This window comes from Rhinatrema bivittatum, chromosome 3 (assembly GCF_901001135.1).
Source record: "Rhinatrema bivittatum chromosome 3, aRhiBiv1.1, whole genome shotgun sequence".
NCBI lineage: Eukaryota > Metazoa > Chordata > Amphibia > Gymnophiona > Rhinatrematidae > Rhinatrema > Rhinatrema bivittatum.
The window spans coordinates 487,263,526-487,287,617 of NC_042617.1; the positions used below are offsets into that span (position 1 = coordinate 487,263,526).

At 43.9% G+C, this 24,092-nt stretch overlaps 1 protein-coding gene across 3 annotated transcripts in view; it reads right to left on the minus strand.

The window, feature by feature from the left end:
- SLC25A27 (solute carrier family 25 member 27) overlaps positions 1-24,092 on the minus strand; it is a 156,919-nt gene that overhangs the window by 19,988 nt on the left and 112,839 nt on the right. For all 3 annotated transcript variants that reach the window (XM_029596063.1, XM_029596062.1, XM_029596060.1), the window contains one exon: positions 15,134-15,236. In XM_029596063.1, the coding sequence (XP_029451923.1) occupies positions 15,134-15,236 (103 nt within the window). The remainder of the gene's footprint in view (positions 1-15,133; positions 15,237-24,092) is intronic.

A 24,092-nucleotide genomic window follows, 5' to 3' on the forward strand; every position in this document is an offset into this window, starting at 1 on the left:
CCGCAAAGCTTGGGCTTTCCTCTGTTCACAAGTGCGTTTGACCTCACGAATGTCTGTGTTTTTAAGTATCTGTGATAAAAAATTATTCTCTCCAGCATGCACCCCATTCCTGGTTCCATAAATGGAAGGAGAAGGGGCTGATATGGCTCTTCCAATGCTTTTCTAAAGATATTGGTCAAGTTCTTTCCTTTCAGGAGCTACAAAGAGGATACTCACTCCCGGACACTGACCACTATTACTATCTACAATTGAGACATTTTCTCCACGGGAGGGGGCTCCTGTGGGATGTGCCATCCCAATTTTGGAACATACATAAATTTGTGATGACTAAGACAGCCCAAAAACCCACCACTGCAATTTACCGGACTCTACTGCAGGATTGCATACCACATAAAACCACACGTGATGCCTTTACTAATTGGAAAAGTGGCCAGAAATTACCCTTAGCCGACAGCGATACCTACACTGCTTCCAAGACATACCGGAATGGTCTGAAAGTGTACTATACAGAGAACTACAATATACATTTTATATGACTCTGGATAAAGCCTTTAAAGCCTAGGTCATAAAGTCCCCACTTTGTGCAAAATGTGGGACAGCAGAGGGCTCTTCTCCACACAGCTTTTGGACTTGCCCCCATGTCCGGGTATTCTGGCAGCAGATCCACCTTAAGTGTAGTGAGCTGCTTGCTACAGCTTTGCCACAAGACTCTATGTTGTGCTTATTTGGGATTTGTCACGTTCCTACCAGGGAAGATGGGGCACATGGCCTGCGATTCATACAAAAAGCAAGTCTGGCTGGCAAGAAGGTGATCCTTACTTGCTGGGTCTCTGATGTGACTCCGCACATAGATCATTGGTTTCGCCTTTTAATAAAGCTATATACATTGGAACAGGTTAGTGCCAAGAACTCCACATCCATGCATTTTATTGACATGGAAAAGATCTAGGCACCATTGCATGCATACTTAAAACCCACCACAACTTAGAGGACTCCAAGATCAGGAAGTAGTAGGGGGGGGGGGGGGGAGAGGGATTTAGGAGAAGTGGGGGATGGGAAGAGGGGAAGGGGGGATTACTCTAGCACACTGAGCCTATTGAAATTTGGCCATTGTACGATACATGCACCCTTAGTCATATAAATGTTAGTTGTTATATTCTGTAAAGCTCTCAAGTCTGCTTTGTGTCTTGGCTAAAGGGTCTTGGGGAGTTGGATTGTATGTTTTTGTTTGTACAATTACTGTTACACTCAATAAACAGAAGTTACAAAAAAAATAAAACACTCTTTAGCCGGACCAAAAGGACTTATCTGGTTAAGTGGCAACAGCTGAAAATCCAACTATGTTCAGCGGCCACCACTTAGCAGAATAAGTATTTATCCATCTAAGTAGATAGCCAGATATCTTTGGTGCGGGTAATGAGCGGATCAAGGTGGGTAACTTACCTGGTTAGGATAACCGAATAAGTTAGACTTGCTCAATAGCAGATCTATTATTTGGTTATATTCAGCAGCATTGCTTTTATATCCGGATATCTCTGAATACTCTGTCCTTGATCTCTTTATTCTGTGCTTGAAGGTCTGTCTGTGTTCTGCATGTATGATCGAGATGAGGGATTCTGCTAATTTGTAGTTATAGTGATCTATAACAGCCTAGCTTGTTCTGTTTTCCTAATAGGAGGTGTATTAGTGTTCTGGGACCTAGTGTAATATTTACAGGGTTGTCTTTTCATAGGCAGGATTGTTTCTGTTTATACTGGCTTTTAGTTTTATTCTGGGATAGGAGACTTACTATATTGTAATTGTAATTCAGTTTACTCATGTCTTTCTCTGGGACAAGCCCACACCCAGCACATGTTACCATAGGCATAATACCATATTGGTTCCAAGCATCTTTTCTGCTTTTCTGGTTGGCACCAAAGTAAAGCATGTATATATAATATACTGATATAGAATCACTCAAACAAGAAGCAACACCTCTCAATAATTAACTCACACAGACACAGTGTAAACACTATAAGAGAGGGAAATAGTATCACAACTATTCACTCAAACGTTATATTAAACTAGACTGGAGACAATATCATAGGCAAAGTGCTCAACTCAGTTCTCGATCTGCTGTCTCTCGCCCTCAATGGGCCGCAGGCAGTAATCAGCCTGTGAGCTCAACGGTATATAATCATTTATTGTCTCCTGTCTACCCACCCCTCACTCCAAAAAACATATTTTATTTAATCTAATAATCTGTAAACCATGAAAATAAATCTATAAAATTTGCTACCGGTTGGGTAAGTAACCCACTACTAATCAACAAATATTAAGCCACGTCAGTGGTCATTTAGATATCAAAAGTGTACTTCCATTATCCACCCCGACATGGTCCATGTTTCGACTCACAAGGAGTCTTTTTCAAGGGGAATGAAGATGATAGATCACTATATCACCGGTATATTATTTTCATTCAGTTCCGGAACGCCAGAATCATTAAATTCAACTATTCAACATGGCGTTTATCGCCATGTTGAATAGTTGAATTTAATGATTCTGGCGTTCCGGAACTGAATGAAAATAATATACCGGTGATATAGTGATCTATCATCTTCATTCCCCTTGAAAAGACTCCTTGTGAGTCGAAACATGGACCATGTCGGGGTGGATAATGGAAGTACACTTTTGATATCTAAATGACCACTGACGTGGCTTAATATTTGTTGATTAGTAGTGGGTTACTTACCCAACCGGTAGCAAATTTTATAGATTTATTTTCATGGTTTACAGATTATTAGATTAAATAAAATATGTTTTTTGGAGTGAGGGGTGGGTAGACAGGAGACAATAAATGATTATATACCGTTGAGCTCACAGGCTGATTACTGCCTGCGGCCCATTGAGGGCGAGAGACAGCAGATCGAGAACTGAGTTGAGCACTTTGCCTATGATATTGTCTCCAGTCTAGTTTAATATAACGTTTGAGTGAATAGTTGTGATACTATTTCCCTCTCTTATAGTGTTTACACTGTGTCTGTGTGAGTATATAATATACTGTACATGTTGTCAGTGATATTGTCTTTTTCATGTATTCTAAATACATTTTTTTCAATTGCGTATGGGGAAAGTGTGACTGGGATGGAACGCAAGGCTTTTGTTGTATTTGAGGCACTGTGGACCCTTGGTCGCAGTGGACATGACTCTGCCCATGGGGAGGAGCCCCATGGGGAACCACTGCGATAGGCTGACATAGATAGCAGACACAGAATGGGTAGAGTCTTTTATTTATTTTATTTATTTAACATATTTCTATACCGGACTTCATGAAAGGGATTCATATCAGGCCGGTTTACATGGAACTAGGGGATTAACAAGTGTAACCAAACAAGAAAGCCGAGGCAAGCAAAGTTACATATAACAAGGGGATTGAACTTGGGGGCTATAGTAGCCAGGAAGTAGACAGAGAGAAACTAACTACATGTAAATAATATATGACGGGTTATGGGATTAGTATATATCCCATACAGTCTTTATTGTACTGCTGTAAATAGATGGTGAAGCAGGAAGGTAAAGCACTGATCCATGAAGTGCCAATACGCTCAACAGGCTCAGAAGTATTGCCTCACCCAGATGTTCATGATAGGCAGAAGCCCGCAGTGCGGGTAACGCCGTGGCTGGTGGGTGGAGTTGGAGTGCCGGATCGTAGAGGTACTCACAGAGTGAAGGCATCTTCCTGATGGTAGAATGGTGGGACCAAAGTCTGTGGTGCAGAATAAGAAGTAGACAGGCCCTTGAGGAGCAAATACCCAGTGGTCCAATATTCTGGAAATGAATAGAGAGAAAAAACCCCCGAGGAGCGGTTGTCTTGGTAGTGAGGACCCCGCAGGGTAGTTGGAAGCGAGAGACCCCCGAGGTGCGGGTGTCTAGAGCTTCTGCTGGAGCGAGGCCCTTAGCGTGAAAGTGGTTTTTAAGTGTTCAGCTTAGAGCAGGCACAGTAGCAAAGCAAAGTCTTTGCTAACTCAAATTGGTAGTGGAAGCAGAGGCTAGATATACCCAGAGGTACTGACGTCATGCGGTGGGGCCGCCCCAGAGGTTGCTGCCATGATGTGTATTTGAGCATCGGAGATGTGTGTGCTCGCGCCCTAGGAGGCCACGGGAGTGAGCATGGCGAATGGGGACGCCCATGCTGGTCTGGAAACGCCGAGGTCCTTGGCACTCGGCACCGGAGACAGCCATCTTGCCCAAAGAGAGAGAAAGGGGAGAAAAAGAGGTAAGGCAGAGCAGTCGCAGCTGTTTGCAACCAACGGACGCAACAGTATCTCCCTTCAAAGGGCCCCCTCCAAGATTTCTTCCAGGTGATCTGGGCTTGGGTGGGTGTGCCAGGTGGAATTGGCGTAGCATCTCCTTGTCTGTAATATTGGCCAGTGGTTCACAGGAGTTTTCCTCTGGGCCATAGTTCTCCCAAGAGATGAGGTACTTAAAAGAGGCAAGATCTGGGAGTACAACAAGGATGTCGTCTACGGCACATTCAATGTCATCTTCTATGTCCAGGCTGGTAGGCTCTGGTTCTTTTCTGGAGAACTTGGAGAGGATCACTGGCTTTAGTAGAGATACATGAAATGCATTGCATTGTGTATCTTCATTGATGGAGGCAGTTTGAGACTGTATGTTAAATTTCCTAAGCGCCGAAGAATGGCGAAAGGTCCCACAAAGCGAGGAGCAAATCTTGCAGAAGGAAGCTTGAGTCAGAGGTATTTTGTGTTTATCCAAACCTTGTCACCAGGCTGGAACTGGGGTGCCTTTTGCTGATGAGCATCATAGGTCCTCTTTGCCTTTTGTCCTGCTTTAAGAAGGAGCTCCTTTGTCTGTCTCCAAAGCTGGGATAATTCTGCTGCGGTAGCCTGGGCAGCAGGAGAGGCTACTCTCAATGGAATAGGCAGCGGAGGTAAAGGTTGTCTCCCGTAGACAAGTTGGAAAGGGTGAGACCCCATTGAAGCAGGATGTGAATTGATGGCAAATTCTGCCCAAGGCAGTAATTCAGCCCAGTCGTTCTGTCTAGAGTTGACATAGGATCGCAGAAATTGTTTCAGCGTCCTATTCATCCTCTCAGTCTGACCGTTAGACTGAGGATGGTAGGCAGAGGTTAAATCCAAGGCAATGTCAAACATTTCACATAATGCTCTCCTAAACCTTGCAGTAAATTGCACTCCTCTGTCGGATAGGATATTTTTGGGCATCCCATGAAGATGGAAGAGTGTTTAATGAAGAGTTTTGCTAACTCAGTAGCAGAAGGTAAACCTGGTAATGCTACAAAGTGTGCCATTTCATAGAAACGGTCGACCGTAACCCATATAATGGTGTTACTGCCGCTGGATGATGGCAGGTCCACTATGAAATTGGTAGCGATATGGGTCCATGGTTCATCCGGTGATGGTAGAGATGGAACGCAAGGCTTTTGTCGCCCGGGTGGTGGCTTTTGCTTGGCACAGACAGCACAGGTACCTACGTACGCTTGCACGTCCTTCTTCATGGTTGGCCACCAATGCAGTTCTAAGTCAGTACAGCGAATCCAATGTGCTCCATCCTTGCTCCTTATTTTCTAGGCGATTCTCGCCTGCTGAGAGAAGCTATGGGATAGGAGACAAGGAGCTTCTCGCGATCAAACTGGCTTTTGAAGAGTGGCGTCCCTGGCTAGAAGGCGCACAACACCAATTAGTAGTATACACCAATCACAAGAATCTAGAGTAACTTCGACATGCTCAACGACTCAACCACAGTCAGGCAAGATGGTCCCTGTTTCTCAACAGGTTCGATTTCTGTCTAGGATGGCCTGCCAGACAGGAATCTTGTGCCCATTTCAACAGACGTTTTCTTAAACCTCTGGCCGCCACCCTCTTCCCAGCAGGTACCGTGTGGGTGTCTGCGAGAACCACTCTTGCGGGATCGATGATATGACGGGGTTCATCTGGCACGTCCTGTGGTGAGAAGGAGTGCGATAGGGCATCAGCCCGGGTGTTCTTCCCTCCTGGACGATATTTCAGAAGGAAATCGAACCTGTTGAAAACCAGGGACCATCTTGCTTGATGGTGGTTGAGTCGTTGAGCATGTCGAAGTTACTCTAGATTCTTGTGATCGGTGTATTCTACTATTTGGTGCTGTGCACCTTCTAGCCAGGGACACCACTCTTCAAAAGACAGTTTGATCGTGAGAAGCTCCTTGTCTCCTATCCCATAGTTTCTCTCAGCAGGCAAGAACCGCCTAGAAAAGAAGGAGCAAAGATGGAGCACATTGGATTCGCTGTACTGACTTAGAACCGCCCCCACACCAACATCGGATGTGTCAACCTCCACGATGAAAGGACATTGTGGGTCAAGGTGGCGGAGACACGGCTTCTTTTGAAAAGCCTCCTTGAGGGTCATGAAGGCTGAGATGGCTTCAGGAGACCAATTGGCAGGGTTGGCTCCCTTCTTGGTCATAGCAGTTAGAGGGACTGTCAATGATGAGTAGTTTTTAATAAAGGATCGGTAGTAATTGGTGAATCCCAAGAAGCGCCGCAATGCCTTCAGGACTGTGGGTCGAGGCCAGTCCCGGATACTCTCAAGTTTCTTAGGGTCCATTTGAAAACCGTTCTTCGAAACGATATATCCCAGGAAGAGTACAGCTTCTTTGTGAAATTCACACTTCTCAAGCTTTGCATAAAGGTGGTACTCACGCAGGCATCTTAGGACTTTCTTAACATCCTCCTGATGACTTTGCAGATCCTGAGAAAAGATCAGTATATCATCATGATATACTACTACGCATTGATACAGTTAGTCCCGTAAGATGTCGTTCATCATATTTTGAAAGACCCCAGGTGCGTTACTTAAACCGAAGGGCATGATGAGGTATTCAAAGTGTCCATCACGGGTGCAGTCTTCCATTCGTCTCCTTCTTGAATACGCACCAAGTTGTAAGCTCCTTTTAGATCCAATATGGAGAATATTTTGGCCCCTTGGAGTCTATCAAACAGTTCAGATATTAAGGGCAGGGGTTACCTGTACTTGATGGTAATCTCATTCAGACCCCTGTAGTCGATGCAGGGGCGTAAGGCGCCATCTTTTTTCCTTACAAAAAAGAAGCCTGCACCAGCAGGGGATTTGGAAGGTCTGATAAATCCCTTTTGTAGATTTTCCTGTATGTAGGTAGACATAGCTTTGGTCTCAGCTACAGAAACAGGGTAGACTTTTCCTTTGGGAGGTTCAGAATTTGGCTTCAGATTTATGGCACAATCGAACTCTCTGTGCGGCGGAAGCACATCAGCTGCTTGCTTAGAGAAAACATCCTGAAAGGAGGCGTATTGTGGAGATAAGCCAGGTAATGATGGAGTGGTAAGCATGCAGATGAGCAGTGAAACTTCAGCAAGACACCGACTATGATAGTCTGGGCCCCACCGGGACAGTTCCAAGGTAGCCCAATTAAATTGTGGCATATGGTCTTGAAGCCCCGGCAGGCCCAACACCACCGGATGCATGGCTTTTTCCAACACTAGAAAGGAAATTGATTCTGAGTGTAGGGCTCCAGTGTGCAGGCCAATGGCCTGGGTGGTCAATGAAACTTCGCCAGGAAGTGCTTCTCCATGGATGGATGACAATAGCAGAGGCTTAGCTATTGGTGTGGTTGGAATCCAAGCGCTTCAGAATAAAATTACCTCCAGCACCGGAGCCATTGAGAGCGAGAGTCTGAAATTCGAGACCTCCGCAAAGCAGAGATACAGGTAAAGATAATGGAGGAGTAGGAGAGGTGAGGCCCAAGAGAATTCCTCCCGCAGATCCTAGGCCCGTCAGTTTCCCGGACAAATGGGACAGGTTTGGACTGCATGACCCGATTGGCCACAGTACATGCACAACCCCATGCGCTTGTGATAACGTTTCTCCTTAGAGGTCAAGTGGCTTCAGCCTAGTTGCATAGGCTCTTCCTCCTCTAGGGGTGCAGACGGTAAGATGGAAGTAATAGGCACAGCTTTAGGATGGTTAGCCCCCACTGTAGACTTTCGTGGACTCTTAGCCTCTTGAGTACGATCGCAGATACGGCGGTCAATTCTCCCTGCTAGTTCCATCAGGGACTCAAGGGAATCAGGCAAATCACGAGCCACTAATTCATCCTTTATGCAAGAGTTGAGACCCTCCATGAACATGGCACGTAAGCATCCAATGTCTCAATGCAGTTCAGATGCTAAAGTCTTAAATTCAATAGCAAAGTCTGTAAGAGGCTTGTTACCTTGCTGAAAGTTGAGCAAGGCGGATCCAGCGATGGTCTGGCGAGCCGGGTCATCAAACACAGACTTAAAAGGTTGTAGAAATCCTGGTAGGTCATTCAGGATAGGATCTTCATGTTCCCATAGTGGTGAAGCCCAGGCCAGGGCTCGTCCTTCAAGGAACGACAGGATGTAGGTGGTCTTTGAAGCCTCAGTGGGGAAAGAGGGTAGGCTGTAATGAAAAATGCATGCTGCATTGATTGATTGATGAACCCTCTGCACATCTTAGCTGCATCCATTAAGCAGGTAGGTGTAGATAAAGGCACAGTGGTCTTTAGGGTTACCACTGGCGACAGCAATTCCTTTACAGGAGGAGCTGAAGAGTTCAGTTGAGAGTGTAACTGATTGAAGGCAGTAGCTAGGTTCTCCAAAGACTTTTGTTGTTCTGTAATCCGCTGGGCTAGGCCAGGGATGGCCTGCAGGGCTGTGAGCTGAGCCGAGTCCATGGAGTTAGCATTGTGCACCCTTGGTTGCAGTGGAGATGACTCCGCCCACATGGAGGAACCCCATGGGGAGCCACTGCCATAGGCTGACACAGATAGCAGAAACAGAATGGATAGAGTCTTTATTGTACTGCTATAAATAGATGGTGAAACAGGAAGGTAAGGCACTGATCCACGAAGTGCCAATACGCTCAACAGGCTCAGAAGTATTATCTCACCCAGATGTTCACAATAGGCAGGAGCCCACAGTGCGGGTAACGCCGCGGCTGGTGGGTGGAGTTGGAGCGCTGGATCATAGAGGTACTCACAGAGTGAAGTGTCTTCCTGATGGCAGAATGGTGGGACCAAGGTCTGTGGTGCAGGATTAGAAGTAGATAGGCCCTCGAGGAGCGAGTACCCAATGGTCCAATATCCTGGAAATGAATAGAGAGAAAAGACCCCCGAGGATCGGTTGTCTTGGTTAGTGAGGACCCCGAAGGGAAGTGAGACACCCCTGAGCAGCGGGTGTCTAGAGCTTCTGCTGAAGCAAGGCCCTTAGCGTGAAAGTGGCGTCTAAGCTTACAGTTTAGAGCAGGCAGAGTAGTGAAGCGAAGTCTTTGCTAACTCAAATTGGTAGCAGAAGCGGAGGCTAGATATACCCGGAGGTACTGACATCATGCGGTGGGGCCACCCCCGAGGTTCCCGCCATGACATGTATTTGAGTGTCATAGACATGCGCGCTCGCACTCTAGGAGGCCACGGGTGTGAGCATGGTGGATGGGGACACCCATGCTGGTCTGGAAACGCTGAGGCCCTCGGCACCGGAGACAGCCATCTTGCCCAAAGAGAGAAAAAGGGGAGAAAAAGAGGTAAGGCAGAGCAGTCGCAGCCGTCTGCGACCGACGGACGCAACAGCTTTAAGGGGGAGGGTCGAGCTGGCAAGCCACATGCTGGGATTTTATTTTGAAATTCCTGTGTGTACTATATGGTATTGACTTTGAATCTGCTATAAAGCAGGCGCAAAGTCTGTGGGTATACAATTACCCATGGTCTTGGCTGGCCCCCAGATTTTCAAAGAGAAATTTCACAGGCAGTTTCCCCAGTCTCTTTCATTGGGGTAGATTTTCAAACTATGCGAATAGGCCTACTTTTGCTGGCGCATCAGGCGCAAGCAAAAGTATGCTGGATTTTAGTAGATACGCGCGGAGCCGCGCGTATCCACTAAAATCCTGGATTGGCGCGCGCAAGGCTATCAATTCTGTATAGCCGGCGCGCGCCGAGCCGCGCAGCCTACCCCCGTTCCCTCCAAGGCCGCTCCGAAATCGGAGCGGCCTCGGAGGGAACTTCCTTTTGCCCTCCCCTCATCTTCCCCTCCCTTCCCCTACCTAACCCACCCACCCGGCCCTGTCTAAGCCCCCCCCCTTACCTTTGTCGGGGGATTTACGCCTCCCGGAGGGAGGCGTAAATCCCCGCGCGTCAGCAGGCCTCCTGCGCGCCGGGACGCGTCCTGGGGGCGGGTCCGGAGGGCGCGGCCACGCCCCCGGGCCGCCCCGGGCCGTAACCACGCCTCCGGGTCCGCCCCCAAAACGCTCCCGGCACGCCCCCTAAACGCCGTGCGGTTCGGGCCCACCCCCCGACACGCCCCCCTCGGAGAACCCCGGGACTTACGCGAGTCCCGGGGCTTTGCACGCGCCGGTAGGCCTATGTAAAATAGGCTCACCGGTGCGCAGGGCCCTGCTCGCCTAAATCCGCCCGGTTTTGGGCGGATTTAGGCGAGCAGGGCTCTGAAAATCCGCCCCATTATGTACATTGGATATGTATGATGATACTTAATCCTCTGATCTATCCATAAGATACAGATAAAAATATTTTCCATGCTCATTACTTCACCTTTAGAAACCTAACTAATTTAAATATGGTGAACAGTATTTGATGCATGTATGTATAAATATTGTTTGTCTTGTTTGTGAACCTTTTGATGGTTACAAGTTTTAATATGTATATAATTTTGTATCCCAGCTGGAATTACAGCTGGGATACCAATAAATAAGGCTCATGGTGCCAGGGATCCCCATACTGATTCCAACTGAGGTGGAAGCCCAGAAGAGCAGGAGGAAACTGCTGGGTCAAAATAAAAATCAAAGCCCCCTACATTTATCAGCATCTCCTGGCTCGTGCTATTGTATGTTGTGTTCAGGGTGAGGGTGCATTTTTTCACTAAGCTATAGGTGTCAAGTGGCCTGGTTATGTCTGTGCTTGTAGTGGCATTCCTGGGGAGGAGTAAGGCTGGAGAAGGCAACGACGAGTATTTTTTGGCTGGGAAAAGTATCTGCAAAAATAGCACATGCAAATCTTTGTCGGTGTTTTTTCCTTGGGCAGTTTACAAAACGAAAATACATGCATACTTTTCCTATAAGAACTAGCAAAAAAAAAATCTGTAAGGAAAAGTACTTTGCACCTGCCCACACAGTTCTGAATTTTGCCTTCATAATGGTGATTTCAATTCTTTTGCACTGGGGGGAATTAACCATACTAAGAAACCCAATTCAAGGGAATTGCAAGGAAGCAACTAAAGAATATAAAAAAGTAATTGACAGAGATAGTACAACTTCATGTGTATAATTTGAAATATTGTATAGTACTTAGAGGGTGCTTTAAATGATGTTCCACAACAGAACAGCATCCAAGATTACACATTCTTGGTCTGATTTTCCCTTCGTAAATCAGGGCCAATAAGCTTGTTAATGTTTTACTAAAAGGTACCTCACCCGGCCAGCAATGTTAATAACCATTTAATAACCAGGGAAATTCAATCCCTGTGGAGGTAGAATTATTCTCCAGTGCTAAAATGACTAATTTAGGTGGACTTCACCTATAAGAATTTACATATAGAAAATGCAAGACTTCCTGTTCATGCACATACCCCTAATTTTTTTTCAAGCCTAGAAGATGCAGCCTAACAAGTGCTCCCTTGTACCCAACATGCTAGGTGCAAATGCTGGCGAAATCTTACATTTTATTCTGTCTTTTTTCCTTCCCTCCTCTAAAAATACTGTTAGAGAATAACTTTCAAAGCTGCTCACGCGTGCCCATATACGCATGTATATGGGTGCACACAAACTTGCTACAGTATTTTAAAATCTGCACGCAAACAATATGTGCAGGTTATAGCCAACTCCTCTTCCCTGACAGAGTTGATCCATAACAGTTTGCAACCTCCTTCCTTACAGGAGCATCTAACAGCAGTTTGCTAACAGATCTACAGATAGCTAACTCCTCCCCTCTGGAGGAGCATGTCATGTCAGATCGCTAACTTTTTTCCTTCCCTCCTCTAAAAATACTGTTAGAGAATAACTTTCAAAGCTGCTCACGCGTGCCCATATACGCATGTATATGGGTGCACACAAACTTGCTACAGTATTTTAAAATCTGCACGCAAACAATATGTGCAGGTTATAAAATACAAGTACATATGCATGCAAACATGCTCACCTATGCAAAAATGTGAGCCGTGCAAGTTCAGACTTATCCAGATAAGTAGCAACACTTATCCAGCTAAGCTGGATAAATCAGGACTTGCAATCTAAGTAGCGCTATTCAGACTTAACTGGCTATCTAAAAAAAAAAGCGCTACTTAGCCAATTGTTACGCTCTCCTCCTCTAGAGGGGAGGAGTTAACAATCTGTTATTGCTCACCCCGCCAGGAGGGCGGAGCTAGCAATCTGTTCTGCTGTTCTCCTGAAAGGGGAAGGAGTTAGCGATCTGACATGACCTGCTCCTCCAGAGGGGAGGAGTTAGCTATCTGTAGATCTGTTAGCAAACTGCGGTTAGATGCTCCTGTAAGGAAGGAGGTTGCAAACTGTTATGGATCAACTCTGTCAGGGAAGAGGAGTTGGCAATCTTGTTCAATGATACTCTACTGAGGGGAAGAGCTAACAATAGGTTTATTGTACTTCGCTACTGAGATAGCAATCTATCATGCCTCCACTACGGAGTAGCAATCTGTTATATATAGGCTGCTGGCAAGTCCCATAGAAAGAGAGGTTTGCTATCTATATAATACTTCCGTAAGCGGTGGTAGTGGTCTGTAGTGGTTGGCTCCCACAGAGTGATAATAGTGTAAGGAATGACCACTTGGAGGAAATGGTGAATCCCTGGGCCGATGGCAGATGACAGCGCCCCCAGGAGGAGATCCTGAGAGGAACCACCGGCTAGGCTAGAATATGAAATAACACAAATAGTTCTTTATTAGACTGGAAGCCGGACCACCAGTGGTGGCAGTAGTGAGTCGATGTGTTCAGCAAGGCTGAAGTCCTTCTGATACTGGAATATAATCTCTGGGTTGCTGAGCTGTAGAGAGAGACTAGAAGTAGTGAGTAGACAGTGTATACTGGATACAAGATGGTACACTCACAATAGTAGATGTCTGCAATGGTCTCTATGCCACAGAGAGTCTTCAGTACATTCAGGCACAGGAGCCGTAGGTGAGCACTGGTTCCAAACAGTCTGTAATAAGAACTCACAATAGCTGTATATGAAATGGCTTCTAGAGTAGAAGAGAGTCTGTAAGGGATTCTAGGAACATGGGCCCTCGTGGAGCGAGTACCGGTTCCTATCTGTAATCTTGCCAATGTAACTCTTGATCTCCGTACCTGCGATAACGTCTAGGACGGAAGGGAGTCTTCAGAGTTATAGGAATGTAGGCCCTCGTGGAGCGAGTACCGATTCCTATGTACAATAGAACTCACTGTGTTCACGTCCGTGATCACTTCCAGGCAATGAGGAGTCTTCAGGAACGTAGGCCCTCGAGGAGCGAGTACCGGATCCCGTCTTGGCAATCTGAAATCAAGAAGAGAGAGCAGAGCCCCCGTGGAGTGGGTACTCCTTGTAAGTTTGAAAAGGCCGAGCAGTGGAGAAGGATTCCCCTGGCTGACTCGGATTGTTGTTGCAAGTAGCGTGGACTGCCGAAGCAAGTCCTGTTGGAGTTCCTTGCTAACTCATTAGAGGCTGGCAAAAAAGACCTTTTAAAGTGAAAATGGATGACGTCACTACGGGGGGATGCCCCCGAGGTTCGCGCCCTTGCTGGTACAAAGTCTGGAGCGCACGCGTCCTTACGTCATCAGGAACATGGCGGATCCGTAACGTCAAGCCAGCCCGGGGACACCGGGACCAAGAGGCAGGGAGAAGCCGCGGCTGCATCTGTCCGTCAGAGCCGAAGGGAGATTCTCCCAAGGTAGAGAGGGTGGAGCGAGGGACGAGAAGAGGCATGAATGCAACACCAATTTAGTCTTAAAATACTACATAACAGGTTAAATTAGCTGGATAACTAGTGCTTTTAGAATTATCTGGCTAAGTAGCACATTTTAGACTTATCCGGCTACCTTACATAGCCGGATAAGTCCAAAAAGCTCTACTTAGATGGACAATTAGCACTTTTCAGACTTATTCAGCTAAATTAGTGCTGCTGGGTAAGTTGGAACTTGTTCAGGTAAGTTTGAATTTGTCTGCCTACATAATGGCAAAAACACTACTTAGTCATACGAGATTAAATTTAGCCAGATACGTGTGCGCAAATGATATACCTGTGTATTTTAACTTCATATTTTAAAGGGATATGTGCGTAGACTTTACACGTGTTATTTAGACTCTTTTACCCCCGTAAGTTAGCTTTTACATGCTTAAGTCGGGGGATTTTCTAACGTGTGCGTGGCCATGATCTAAGTAGTTTTACCAATTAATCTACCAGTTTGCCCAGTCCATCTGCAACTCGTGAAGACTCTCCTGGCTCTTCAGCCTGAAGTCCCCACATTTCACCCAGTCTGCTCACCGTCAATTTTTCACTTTTAAGTTGTTAACAATCAATTCCTCCAGATATTGAGTAGGCATAAATATACACAAGTAAAGTGCCAAATTTACATATGTAAATTGCTTATAAAATAGCACTTTATTCATGTAAATATTGGCCCCCTACCCGGAACACCCCGGTCCGGCCCTTTTTTACATGCACAAATTTACTCGTGGACCCTGATTTGTGTGTGTATATTCAGGTTTCTAAAATAGCATAGACTCGCATATATGCTTTTTTTTTTTTATACACACAACTTTTGAAAATTCACCTTTTAGTGTGATTATCAAGAACTTCTGAGAGCTTCCACCTCCAGATCTATTCAATGTCTTACTGAAACCTTTCCAAAATGGGCAATAATTGTTACATCTGGCACCATAATTCAATTGATTTTTATAGGTACCATGATTGGACTGTTAAGTCTTTGGAAGATCAGGAAATAACTTTTTCATACCTTTATGAGACACTTATCTATCAATGAAAACATGAGAGATACATTTCAAAAATGTGCTGTCATGTACTAGCTAGTTAAAGAAGCATTCAAAGCTATTAAATAATGCAGAGCATCATAAACAGAGCATTTACCATTCTCATCCACGTTGGTATAAAGCCTTTGTATAGGGACATGAAACCTTCCCCTCGAATAGCCTGCATCGTGCAGTCAATGGAGGATCTGTACAGCAGTCCCCTTGAAATACATAATAATTTAAAACTTACTAGCATTCAAGTTATGCAAATATATTCCACACACACACAATTACAGAGGAAGGGCAATTTTAAAAGGGGCTTCTGTGGGTAAAGTAATGCATGTTAAATTACAAACATAACACTGTGGGCCTGATTTTCTAAAGCACATATACACATAAAACCTAGCATGCACATCAGCCTTACGAAAATTCACTGGGGAGTTCTGTGCATAAAAGTACATGCAAAATCCAATTTTGCACGTCCTTTACTTGCACTCACAAGAGGCGCTGCAGGGGGCAGAGATGGGGCGTGGAAAGGATTCATGCGCATATTTTCAGTATTTGAAAGTATGCACATAAATATACAGCCACAAAGCTACACCTGCTTGGGAGCAGGTGTACCCTTGTGCATGTATGTCTTGCATGTACTTGTTGAACCGACAAATTTTCAAAGCAGACTTGTGCGCAAAAATTCATTTTATTTATGTATTTATTTATTTATTTAATAGCTTTTATATACCGATAGCCATTTTCACATCGTATTGGTTTACAAGAAACACAGCGCCTATAAAAAAATGGCATAACAATTACCTGGAACGATTGGAAACAATGGAGGGTAACAGATAAATAACTGGAACAGTATTAAGTATGTTAGGAGAGCGGGGTTAACAGGAGATGTAACAAACTATGTACAGATTGGACGGTAGTGTTGACGGGAAATTAGAGAGGATTCAATGCAGAGATAGAGTAAGGCCTGTTGGAAAAGCCATGGTTTTAGGGCTTTTTTGAATTTCGTTGTGCATGATTCCAAGCGGCGTTCCAAATTGCGGGACCTGCTATCAAGAATGCTCTATTCTTTGTGGAGGCGAGTTGAGTTAGTTTAGGGGAAGGTATGTGGAGGGTTCCTTGGTATGCAGTTTTAAAAATTCAGGCCAAAATCTGCGGGTAGCAAGTACTTGAGACTTTAATTCTGTGCAGGCTGTTTTAAAATTACCCTTCCTATGTACATACTTTTACGTGGGTGGAGACTGGGTGGAGTTGGAACTTATGTATATACTTTTTAATTTTAAAAAGTACACCCATAAATTCTCTCAGTGCAACTATGCACATCAAATAGCAGATGTATTTGTATCTGCATAGGTTTGGTAGGATCATTTTCAAAGCGAACATAAACGTGAAAGTCCATGCTGAAAATTGGTGTAACTTTTATGCATATTTACCAGATAACTTAAGTGCAATAATACAAAATTACCCCCTAAAAAATACAAATTTAGAATAAAAAATGCATTACTGTGGTGATTGCAAATAGCACCTTAATGTATTTAAAAACAATCTTGATAAAGACTTTACTATGCATAAAAACGGCTTGTGCTGCTGCTGCTTTTTTTGGTATGGGGAGTGGGGGCAGCAGTTCCTTTTGGGCTTCTTGCTCATTTGGAACCAGGGTTGAAATTTGGTGCTATAAGCTTTCATTCACAATACCTGGGGATTTTTCATCCCTTCCCAACTAACCCAGATTGGTCATTCCAGCAATAGCCCTCAGCCCTGGGCCATCACCAGCCAGCACTCATTCCAGAATTAAGCCTCAGAGGGTTCTGGATTGGATGGTTTATTGGCCATGTAACAAAATCTGTTTGAAAAAAAATCAAAGTACATCCTCTGATTATAAATCCATTGTTAAAGGTTTAATTAAGACACAAAAGGCTCCAAAGTTGTATCAATTTAAGTGCTGCAGATCCCCTGACACAGACTGTGTTTCGTACAAGTTGCGTTGGATGGGTCTCACATATGCAAAACACAGGCAAAATAAAAATAGAGGTAAGGACAGTCAAACAAAGGCTAACAGTATAAAAGGGAATGAATCTAAACAGATCAAATATAAAGAGACTTACCAAAGCATCAATAGTAACAAAATCTAGAGTTCATTAAATAGCTAAATCGTTTCAAGGCATGTAAAAGTAAATATTTCAGAAGTTTTAAAAGGGCAGAAAAAGCATGCCAACAGTGTCACGTGATGTAACTCAACCAATTATAAAACTCGAGTGACTCAGGTAATTTGATTTCTCTTTTGGATGGTAGTACTTTATCTGAGTCTACGGGGTTTTCTTTAAGTCAATTTAGACATTGAAGCATTGTACTCCAACATTCTGCAATCTCTTCCCATTATAGCAAATCTAGGGTACCTGTTCATTGTTTGGGGGTGCTCACTCAGATAGCCGAAGGGGCCGATCTTAAAAGCCCAGCTTGCACAAATCCCGGGAGATATGTGCGTGGCCAGGCAGTCACCAAGCGCATTTTCAGAGCAGCCCGGCCATGTGCTTATCTCCCGGTACGCGTGGAAGTGCCGGGTTGTTTAAAAGGGGAGGGGCGGAGTCTGGGCACGGGCCGGCTGGGACAGTGCCATTTTGTGCTATTCCGGTGAATCTGCCGGCATGCGCAACTTACTTCATCTCCGAAGAGGAAGTAAGTTTAAAAACAAAAAAAAAATTAGAATAGTTAGGTAGGAATTAGGGGTCAGGGTGGAGAGGGGAAACGGGAGGAAGGGTAGATAGGGGGTTTGGGAAGGAACAGACTGGCAAAGAACTGGGGCAAAGGCCCGATCATGTCGTCGTGCATTTTTTTAAATAAAATACTCCCCTGCGTGCACGCCGATATAAAATCGGGCACGCATGTGCGTGCGGTTATCGATTATATAACATGCACTTGTCGCATGGTAATTAGGTCAGCCTTTAAATGTTGCCCTTTATATTAACAGGGACCTTTTGTTTCAACCTTCAGTCCCTGCTATTAATGACGTGATTACTTGCGTTTTATCATTTTCTTCTTTTAGTAAAGCTGTTTGTGACATCATTACACGTCATTGGTTGTGTTTGCCACTGCTTAATATTTTTTGGGACCCTCCATGTGTTGCCTTCCGATGAGTAATCTTTGTGGCTTTCTGGTTAATTCATATTTTTATTCCCTTGTTTTGGAATTCCCTTATTTCACTGGATACCCCCCTGGTGGGCACTGTAAAGCCTGTGATCTGTCTTTATTTCATGCTTTATTCACTCTGTTACTCACCATGATTATCCTCTTTGGTTTTCTTCAACCTATTTATTCTAAGGCATTGTCTATGTAATTATATAGAAACATAGAAATGACGGCAGAAGAAGACCAAATGGCCCATCCAGTCTGCCCAGCAAGCTTCACACATTTTTTTTTCTCTCATACTTATCTGTTTCTCTTAGCTCTTGGTTCTATTTCCCTTGCACCCCCACCATTAATGCAGAGAGCGGTGATGGAGCTGCATCCAAGTGAAATATCTAGCTTGATTAGTTAGAGGTAGTAGGGGCAGTAACCGCCGCAATAAGCAAGCTACACCCATGCCCATTTGTTTTTACCCAGATTATGTTATACAGCCCTTATTGGTTGTTTATCTTCTCCCCTGCCGTTGAAGCAGGGAGCTATGCTGGATATGCATCGAAAGTGAAGTATCAGGCACATTTGGTTTGGGGTAGTAACCGCCGTAACAAGCCAGCTATTCCCCGCTTTGTGAGTGTGAATCCTTTTTCCTTCTCCCCTGCCGTTGAAGTTATGCTGGATATGCGTGAAGTATCAGTTTTTCTTTTCCCCTGCCGTTGAAGCAGAGAGCTATGCTGGAAATTCGTGATGTATCAGTCTTTCTTCCATGCCGTTGAAGCAGAGAGCCATGCTGGATATGCGTCGAGAGTGAAGTATCAGGTACATTTGGTTTGGGGTAGTAACCGCCGTAACAAGCCAGCTACTCCCCGCTTTGTGAGTGCGAACCCTTTTTTCTTCTCCCCTGCCGTTGAAGCAGGGGAGAAGAAAAAAGAGAGAGCTCTGCTGGATGTGTGAAGTAACAGTTTTTCTTCTCCCCTGCCGTTGAAGCAGAGAACTATGCTGGATATGCATTGAAAGTGAAGTATAAGAATGGAGTGATCAAGCTAGTTGAAATGCATCAGGAATAGAGGAAGGTGGAGGTAGTAATTTGGTTATTTGGTTTGGGGTAGTAACCGCCGTAACAAGCCAGCTACTCCCGTCTTTGTGAGTGCAAATCCTTTTTTCCACATTTCCTCTTGCTGTTGAAGCTTAGAGTGATGTTGGAGTCACAGTAACCATGTGTATGTTTATTGAATAAGGGTATTGTCTCCAGGCAGTAGCCATCATTCTGGTGAGTCACCTACTCTTCATTGGCGGCCTCTTGACTTTATGGATCCACAGTGTTTATCCCACACCCCTTTGAAGTCCTTCACAGTTCTGGTCTTCACCACTTCCTCCGGAAGGGCATTCCAGGCATCCACCACCCTCTCCGTGAAGAAATACTTCCTGACATTGGTTCTGAATCTTCCTCCCTGGAGCTTCAAATCGTGACCCCTGGTTCTGCTGATTTTTTTCTTATGGTAAAGGTTTGTCGTTGCCTTTGGATCATTAAAACCTTTCAAGTATCTGAAAGTCTGTATCATATCACCTCTGCTCCTCCTTTCCTCCAGGGTGTACATATTTAGATTCTTCAATCTCTCCTCGTACGTCATCCGATGAAGATCCTCCACCTTCCTGGTCGCCCTTCTCTGTACCGCTTCCATCTTGTCTTTGTCTTTTTGTAGATACGGTCTCCAGAACTGAACACAGTACTCCAGGTGAGGCCTCACCAAGGACCTGTACAAGGGAATAATCACTTCCCTTTTCTTACTCGATATTCCTCTCTCTATGCAGCCCAGCATTCTTCTGGCTTTTGCTATCGCCTTGTCGCATTGTTTCGCAGACTTCATATCATTTGACACTATCACCCCAAGGTCCCTCTCCTGCTCCGTGCACATCAGCCTTTCCCCCCCCATCGAATACAGTTCATTCGGATTTCCACTCCCCATATGCATGACTTTGCACTTCTTGGCATTGAATCTCAGCTGCCATATCTTTGACCACTCTTCCAGTTTCCTTAGATCCCGTCTCATTCTCTCCACTCCTTCCGGCGTGTCCACTCTGTTGCAGATCTTAGTGTCATCCGCAAAAAGACAAACCTTACCTTCTATCCCGTCCGCAATGTCACTCACAAAGATATTGAACAGGACCGGTCCCAACACCGATCCTTGCGGTACACCACTTAAAACCGCTCTCTCTTCAGAGAAGGTTCCATTTACCATCACACATTGTCCATGTCCGAAGCTCTACATTTGTAAAATACTGCAGATGCTGAAAACTCATATTTTTGAGCATTATACTTGCATTAGGCAAGCTCATGCAGATGCTCTCTTGGTAAAGCTTTGGGTATCAACCTCCCACTATGTGTCAAGACCTTTGCTTTTTGGTAATTGATCTTTATAAGCTAGCTATATGGCACAGAGATTTTTCCCATTATCTTCTCCAAAAAGAACAGCTGGATTTATACATTGCAGTCTTTACATCATTCTGGCTTGAACCAAGATATTGAATGGTCTGTGAGTTTTAGTTGCTTATTTGTGCATTTTATGTATGTTTGGTTTATATAATTGTTTGCCTTCTTTCTGAGTAATTCCTTTTACATTTATACTGATATTTGTATATATATTGTTTATGGGTAAAATGTTGAGGTTCGTAGGGAGTGGTTTTATCTGCATTTTAATATCGGTTTAATCCATATATGAATGCACAACATTTTGTTTGTTTGCTAGCTCAGTACCCTGACCTTTGGCATTGTATCTCTTCTTTTTGATTATTTTTTTTATGTCTTTTCTATAATTGGCTAAGTTACATCATGGGACTGTTGGTACACTTTTTCTGCCCTTTTATGACTTCTTCTTTCAAAAGTTTCTTTTATGTGCTGTGAGCTGATTTAGCTATGCAATGAATTTTAGATGTTGTTACTACTGATGCATCGGTTAAGTCTTGTTATATTTGATCTATTTAGATTAATTGCTTTTTATGCTGTTAGCTTTTGTTTTAATTCATAAGAAACATAAGAAATTGCCATACTGGGTCAGATCAAGGGTCCATCAAGCCCTGCATCCTGTTTCCAACAGTGACCAATCCAGGATACAAGTACCTGGCAAGTACCCAAAAACTAAGTATATCTCATGCTACTGATGCTAGTAATACCTCTATTGTATTTTGCCTGTGTTTTGCATATTTGAGTCCTTCCCCACATAGCTTGTGCAAAACATAGTCCATGTCAGGGGACCTGCAGCACTTACACTGATACAGCTTTGGAGCCTTTTGTGCCTTAATTAAACCTTTAATAGCGGATTTATAATCAGATAGTGTACTTTAATTTTTCTCATATTCATTTTGTTCGATGCTTTGACTTTTTGGTGTGAGTTTTCATCCACCCTCTTTTTTTTTTTCATTATTGGTCCATCTGACAGACTGTGTTCTTGTTGGTCAGGAACAATTTGAACTGAGGGCTGTACCCTCTGCTCCCTCTAAGCTGTGCATGTGTGCACATGCAAACAGTTCATGACCACTATGTACACAGTAAAACATATCACGCACATAATAGCATAATTATATAGTAAAGATATATATGCTATCTACTAAAAAATATAAAATAAAATTTAATATATTTGATATTTTCTGTTTATTTAAAACAAATGATATGCTAAAATAACTTAATGTGGAATTATTTTCAGTAAACCAATCATGTAAACAATACTTTCAAAATCCCAATAATATTTGCATTATTCATGATTGGGCACACTTGGCTCATAGCACACAAATTTGAACTAAGTTTATAAAAAGTTGCACAAAAGAAAATGTTTGTGCACAAGGCCCATCCAAAAAAAGGGAACATTGCCTGTGCCCAATACTCATGTCTCCCAAACATTGTATCAGGCACAGTTCATCGACATTGTCGAATACAGCAAAAAGGGGAATTGGATTCAGATGCCAGCCAATGCTGGGCCCTGACTTTTTCAGTCCAAGGTACTGATACACAGATATTAGGGGAAAAGCACAGGACAGGTTCTACGGCTAAGTCCAAAAGCAAAGTAAACTCAAGCAACAGCATTGTATGAATTATCAAAAAGGCTGCTCACCCTGTAAAAATGTTGCTAGCAGTAATTTTATTATGGATTTGATGGTTGCTTGGTTTTGATTGTTATTATTACTCTTAACCTAAGGCTTGGGGGTAACCTGCACAGAGTGGCAGTTACTGCCATAGGAAACATGCCAGGCAGGCTAGATGGACTATTTGATCTTTTTCTGCCTTCATTACTATAGAAAGCTTTAGTAGAACTAAGAGGGAGTTGCCACATTTGTCAGCATGCAGATGGATGCTATTGGTTAAGGCTAACAGGACAGATTCCTTTTTGTGGCCTTTTCTTAAGTCGAATTGGTCAGTGTGAAGAATGTTGGTCTCTTCTAAGAAGTATCACATTCCCCTATCCATATTGCTATCTAATGTTTGGGTACTTGCCAGGTACTTATGACTTGGACTGACTACTGTTGGAAATAGGATACTGGGCTTGATGGACCCTTGGTCTGACTCAGTATGGCATATCTTCTGTTCTTATATAAGAGTTGAAAGTAGATTCATTTTTCCACTAGTTTAGATAAGAAGGGGAGGCTGGAGACTGAATAATAGTACTCGAGTGTTTTGGGGTCTGAGCCTAGTTTCCTTAGCATGGATTTAGAGTGAGTTAATATGGTGTTTATTATGGTAGTTAACCATGGAGTTAAATTTTGTTTCAGGATGCAGATGAATTTCAGGGATACAGAGGTCTAATGGGTAAGTGGATTAATTGATCCTCTTTAGGGAAGATTGTTCTGAACAACTCCTAGTCTGAAAAGAGTTGAATTGATCTGGTAGAAAGGGTGTCTGGCTTTCTTATGTTGTTTGGAATTGGGGGAAGTGAGGGGGAAGGTGTGTTAAAGGAGGAGTATATAATTTGAATTTATTGCAGAATTTTGCAATTTTATTAGTTGTGGGTCCCTCTATAGCAGTGTTTGATATTGAGGAATCAATTTTAGAGAGTTTCTGTACTAGGTGGAGAAGTTTTTCTCTGTGTTCTTCATTATCTCAAATTGTTTGGAAATAGAGTGGTTTTTTGCCAGTCAGATGGCATGTTCCTTGCAGCTGTGTAGGTTGGAATTTTTTTTTATGCCACTTCCATTCAAGTTGATGGCATTGTTGTTTGAGTAACAGAAGACCATCATGGAACCAAAGAGCATTTTTGAGAAGCTTAGCTGGATTGGGTTTGAGGGGAGCTAGGGTACTGATGACTGTGGTGAACATGTCAATCCAATGTTTGATAATCAGGTCCACTGGTTCTCCATTAATTGGTGGTTATAGTAGATTGAAGAGCTTGCCTTTGTTTTTGCTTGTGCTGAGGGTTATATTTCTGTGAGAGGTTTAGGCTCGGGGATACGGTATATTTCTTACCCAAAATGGGAAGTGTGGACCAAACTAGGAAGGAGTCTGTCCAAGAGACTGTTACTGTGTTTAGGATCTTTATTAATGCCAGAGGAGTGAAACAGGTCTATCAAATGACCTCCCTGGTGAATGGGAACTTTGATTAGTTGAGCAAGGCCAAGCTCATCCATGTTACATTGGAAGCTAAAGGCCTTACATTTGGGAAGGGCATCTGCATGGTGTTTGAAGTTTCCTAGTATGAGGAGTATGTGGAAAGAGGTAGCAAAGTCATATAGTAGTTCAGACAGTTTGAGAAAGGAATCAGGTTGATTATCAGGAGGATGATATATTGGGGAAAATCTGGGACCCTCTTCTCCTTGGAATTTTAATACAAAGAAGTCAGGCTTGCTTGCAACCAGTTCTAGGGCCAAGGAATGGTGAAAAATCGCAGCTACTCCCCTACCATGGCACATAGTCCAGGGTGTCTGGTGCATTTGGTAACCTGGTAGACAGATCTGAAGAAGTGGGACAG